Source organism: Pteropus vampyrus, unplaced genomic scaffold (assembly GCF_000151845.1).
Source record: "Pteropus vampyrus isolate Shadow unplaced genomic scaffold, Pvam_2.0 Scaffold140, whole genome shotgun sequence".
In the NCBI taxonomy this organism is placed as follows: Eukaryota; Metazoa; Chordata; class Mammalia; order Chiroptera; family Pteropodidae; genus Pteropus; species Pteropus vampyrus.
The window spans coordinates 54,262-59,911 of NW_011888921.1; the positions used below are offsets into that span (position 1 = coordinate 54,262).

The 5,650-nt window shown below is 38.9% G+C and overlaps 1 protein-coding gene and 1 pseudogene across 5 annotated transcripts in view; both read right to left on the reverse strand.

Annotated features, from left to right (window-relative positions):
* PRICKLE1 (prickle planar cell polarity protein 1) overlaps positions 1 to 5,650 on the reverse strand; it is a 109,312-nt gene that overhangs the window by 18,771 nt on the left and 84,891 nt on the right. For 4 of the 5 annotated variants that reach the window (XM_011368167.2, XM_023535461.1, XM_023535459.1 and 1 more), the window contains exons 2-3: positions 2,073 to 2,256; positions 248 to 361 (exon numbers count right to left, since the gene is read on the reverse strand). In XM_011368167.2, coding sequence (XP_011366469.1) covers positions 248 to 361; positions 2,073 to 2,204 — 246 coding nt within the window. In that variant the 5' untranslated portion in view covers positions 2,205 to 2,256. The remainder of the gene's footprint in view (positions 1 to 247; positions 362 to 2,072; positions 2,257 to 5,650) is intronic. The other variant, XM_023535460.1, reaches the window with a different exon arrangement.
* Positions 4,858 to 4,976, reverse strand: LOC111744750 (annotated as a pseudogene).

Genomic DNA, 5,650 nt, shown 5'->3' on the forward strand with positions numbered 1-5,650 from the left:
CAAGGCAAGCTTAGGAATCTGCAGGCTCCCAGTGATTGGTGGGTGGCTGCAAACACAATAAAAACCAACTTGTGTTAAGTTTATTGTACTGACACCCTTTTCTCTCTTAAAGAATGGAAAGCTGTATTCTCCAGCCAAATTTTAACTGAAGAAAAGCAAAAGAGAGCCTTAGCCAGTGAGAAACTAGGGTTTTATGAGAGGCATCTCAATGCTTGGTGTTTATTTTTTTAGCCTCCTGTTATTTTACCTCATTATCATGTGGTGGCAACTGGTACAAAAGCTGTTTAATTCGATGTTTCTCTCCAGGGCTATTAACATAAGGAACCTTTTCCTCTGGTAAGCAAGCAAAATAGAGCTGGATCTGAGTAAGAGACAGAGAGAGGGACATCAGCATACAGAAAGTGAACATCTTAGCTTATTCCATCTTAAAATGTTACGGTTTCCTTTAGGTATAGGGTTTGGCCTCTTGTAGCTAATGAGAAGACCAGCTGAGCCAATTCAGCACAACTGTAAACCTTCAGATAGCTAGCATCCAGCTGCTAAATTGCTCTTCAGGAATGTAATTTGTAGTGACAATAAGGGGCATCATAAATTACACGTCATAAAATATGCACATATAATGCCACTATTCCTCAGCCCATCTCTGAAGAGTCCTGGGTAAATGCTGCAAATGGCCACACAGGCTGTGTGACACTGTCCAAAATCCAGCCACTTCACAAACACACTGAATTTGCTATCTGAATTTTACACGTTACGAAGACAAACGCTGTTCTGTTAAACTTTGTAAACTCTCCCCTTATCAGGTTCTCTCCAAGCGTCAGCTTTCTTTGCTTCCGCGGTGCTATTTTCTAAATACCTGGAGTCGATTTCCCCAAAGAAACTGGAAGGGAGCCATATTGAGCGATACCTGGTACACATGTGTTAATGAAAGTACATTTTGAAGGAACTCAATTTTTATTTTATTTTTTTCTGTTATATTTAAAGGACCATCCCTTAATGAGCACTGCAAAGGATACTGCAGTGCTGAGAAGGAGTAAAAGTGATTCAAGGAAAAAAGATAGAAGATTAGGGAACTTGGGTCCTGTCTGCTTCAACATCTTCGTCTCTCACAAAACCTACCCCACCCACCATAAGCTGCAAGAAGGGGTTCTCTATTAGTTTTGTCAAAATATCGCTTTCCTAACAGGTACACCAGCACTGCAACCTCTCCTCACCATATCAGCTATGGAAGCTTTGACTGTTACAAACACTGACTGAATACCAGCTACATGGATGCCAGGTCCTGTGCTGAATAAGGGCCCTGGGTGAATAAGGAGCCCCTATGGTAAAAAGAGTTCCCGTTATACAGGGAACAACCATACCAGAAGCAACCACGCACCCTTTTATGCCAAACTACGCCTTGGCCCTTATACATAATATCTATCACGAGCAATTTTTCACAAGTTCATCATCATAAAGATATTAGGAAAATAAAAATAGGCACATGGAAAGCTCTCATCTTCCTTAAAGTAACAATATAAACAAAGCACAAAATTAGCTCTTTAATTTTCTTCCCAATCCACACTGTGTGGTGACAGATTCTTTTACGTGCAAGGTTATCAAAGGTCAAATGTCTAAGCAGTAACACTTCAGATGGTTTCTTACAGCTCTGTATTTCCTCTCTTCCAAAGCAAAAGTATTGCTGAGAAATGGCATGGAAACTTTCCTCTTTTATTACCTTTTTGTTGTTACTGAAGTTTTTAAAAAGGTTAAACTCCTCTCATTCTCTCCTAAGGGACTTGTCAGAAATCCACATAATAAATGTATATGCAGTACTCTGTATTTCATTCATTAGAGGGGAAAAAAAAAAATCCATATAGGGCTTCTGGATCCAAGACTACAAAAAGGACTGAAAACTTTCATTGAGAAACTATGACCTTAAAAAGCAAAAATGTAACACTATCCAAAGAAGAGAGGATGAGGTGGATAGCATGGCAGTATGGCAGTAATGTTCTACAGATTTTTTTTTTTTTTAATTCTTTAAAAATCTTAAATCTCATTGAAAAACAGCACACGTGGGATTAGGTTTCTACCTGCTCTGGTCTAAGGCCTGGGGGGACCCAGGCATACTCCTCCAATGCGCAGCCAGAATCATCGTCTGATGTGGAACTTCTCTGGCACCCGAAGGCGAGTTTGCTCATTTTGGGCTCCATCTCCAAAGGCATAATAAAGTTAAAAAGCCGGTTTTCTCAGTCACAGGACATCAAACAATGGCTGCTGTGGACAACAGAAGCAAAAACAAATCAAAAGCCTGAAGGCATCACTCATACCCTCCAGGAGCTTTTATTGAACTCTTGTTTACACACAGCTGGGACCAGAGAAAGTACCCAAATTACTAGTGTCGCCACCCTCAACCCCCAGACCCCATGAAACTTAAAAATCTAGGGCTACACAATTTAGAAATAGCTCTGTTACCAGCTGAGTAATTCAGAAAAATGCTACCAAAACTACTTTAGTTATAGCTGTCTTTAAAAGGTGCTTCTCTATACAATTATCCATTGGAAAGTTTCTCAAAAAATTTGCTTTGCTGACTTCCTAACTTTCTCTGTGAAGTCCTATGAGTTGAAGAAAGGCAAGTTTGGGATTGCACCTCCTCCTGCCTTGCCCACAACTATGTACCATGAAAAAGGCTCCAGCGACCTGACTCAGCTCCCCACATTCGCTAGTCGATTTTCCCAACTGAGGCACCGCTGCCTGCACAGAATGGGTCCACTGGGCCAAAATGCTTACGTTTCAAGTTTCTAATAAAGTTTTGAGAGACACTAAATTTAATTTACTCATTGAGTAGAAATAGCAGTTAAATCCTTACACAGCACATTAAATCTACAAGCCTTTACTATCTATGGGCTAAAGTCAGTCAGATGTGATGGATGAGTTCCTTCAACAAAAAGGGATTGAATCCAAGCACTAAGTTAAAATAAAATACAATTCAGTGTTGATTTACATTATTAGCAGGCGTTCATTGAGATATTATGCAGTATCTATTGTGTGTGACATGCTCTCAGCCAGCAATTGGGCAAAGTAAGATAGAAATCTGGCTCTGAATGAGAAGACTCCTCAGATGAAGGGTTATAAAGCTGTCAAGATTAATAGTCTCTGCCCTACAACCCAGGAACTTTGTTATTGCCATTTTATGTTCTTGGAGGTTTCTTCTGATTTTTAAAAATCACCCCTCATCCCAAGGCCCTAAGAAGAAACAAAGATACAAAACTTCCAGATTCAGATGCAGCTTTCTATACTCACCCCTTTCCCTCCACCAAAAAAAGAAAATTATAGACAAGTAAGCAAACCAATTTTTAGAGAAAAGGCTCAGAGAAGTTAAGTGACCTGCCCAAAGTCACACAGCTAAAAGCCAGAGTCCACACTATGTGCCTGACACATCAGACTTCCAAAAACTTGTCTTAAAAAATTTTCTTGCTTGCTTAAACAAGTAGAAAAAACCTTTCAGCCTGAGACTAAGTCATTTCTCAGTGACTATCTAAATGCAACTCTAAATACCTGAGTATTAGAAAAAGCTACCTATTAAAACCTATGATTATTAAAACTTATGGTTTTTCTTTTATAAGTTACAGGACAAAAAAAAAAAAAAAAAAAAGAAAGTTATAACAGTTCACAAATGGTAGGCCAAACATCCAATAGCTACAGTCTTTACTAGCAGTAGGAGCAAAACCACACAGTAGATATTATTCCAACTAATAAATTTAACTTTCATTCACCCTGAACAAAAAGTAAAGATGACCTCACTTCCTACACTACCATTGGGAGGTTATGACCATTTAAACAAGTTATCATTTCACACAGGTGCAATTCATTCATGTCTTGACTTACGAAAGGCTTTCTAAACATAGGTGCATTCCTCTTACTCGCTAAAAAAACAGATGTGTTAATGAAAGTCAGAAAATTTCTGGGATCTAGTCTTTCCCTTTTGTTTTAAAACACAAAAACAAAACCAAACCTCCCACATGTCAAAGGAAGAGAACTAGAGGTTAAGAATTTAATTAGTAACACAAAAACCTCCAAGAGAATGGGTGCCTTTAATGCAAATTTAACCTGAATCGTGAAACATGTATATTTGTCCCTTGACAAACCTGGCTGAGGAGGGAGACACTAAGGTACGTACTCTGTACAAAGTTACAAATATCATAAACATTAAATAGAACCTAAAACTTAAATGTCATTATACTATAAAACAAGAGAAAACACCACAAATTAAGGCAATCCATGGATTTTTCCAATGTAGCACAAAGATGCAGATTGCAAAAGATCTGACTTATTTCTACAGCTGTATTCCTTGATTAGCCTTTTGTGGAAAATGTACAGTAAATTACTATCCTAATCAAGGTAAATTAACTTTAGCACTAAAGGCCACCATCCCCCTCTGCCCAGTCATCTGGCCCTAACTCAAGCCTCCAACTCCCACATTCCTTCCAGCCTTTCCACAAACTCCTAAGGACTGTCATTCATTGACTAGTACAACTGAAGGAAGATGAGTGGCAAAGTCATTTTTATCACAGGCACAGCTTTCAGTTTCATATGTTGGCACTCTGACAGCTAACATACTCCTTTGGTTTTCACCTGTTGGTGTTATGGCCTTTAATCACCATATCAAGCAACCCAATGAAGGTGTATCTTGCTTAACAGAGGAGAAGACAGCCTGAGTGATTTGCCACAGGTCAACTGCCCAAGATCAGTAAGTTAACAAGCCGTGGCCTGTGATCTTTTTTTTTTTTTAATTTTTTAGGCAAGGCAACCCTTGGCTGACCTCACAGATTGCAAGGACCTTGTCAGCTTACAATGCCTTATTTTCTTTATTTTTTATGCCTACAGCACCTGGTCTTCTTAGGTGGTCTCCCATCCAAGTACTAACCAGGCCAGACCCTGCTTAGTTTCCAAGATCAGACGGGATCGGGCTTGTTCAAGGTAGCATGGCTGCAGACTGGGCCTGTGATCTTAAACCCCAACAATCCTGCACTGCCTCCTGGGGGTGAAACCTGATTGAGCCAATCCCCTTTTCTTTGGTGAACCAGCCATGCTCCCGCACCTCAGGCACGCGAAAGAGCAGAACTGGATGGGAGACAGCCTGCTTTGTGCAGAGAAGGCATTTTAAGAAGCACAGTCAAAAAGGTTTATAAAAATTCAATGGTCTTATGAGTTGCTGATTCAGAGTTTATTCTTTGGAGAAAGCCTCTTTTTTTCTTTATATCAGAGTGTAATTACGTAAAATGACAAAATATTACATTTATTAGCAGGTTCTCAAAGCTGACCAAAAAATAAAAAGTTACACAGCATGACCTCTACTTACCAAGTTGTAGTAAGAGATGCTACATTACCACTAGCTACTGTTTTTCTTTATCTGATAACAAAAAAAAACTATTTATATAGATTTTTTTCTTTTTAAAAACTACTTGTAGCTGTCAGCAGACCCAGAAAGTATATTCTTAAGTATGTCACTGTCTCATATGAAAGCAGTTGACTGCTGAGACTTACGCTTGTAAAAATATTGAAATAATAAAATGGTAAGTAAAAATATGATCTCACAAATGTCCCTTACATAGGCATTTACATTACTATATGGCATTTGCTTTGACAGCACAAAAGAAAAAGGGGAGCC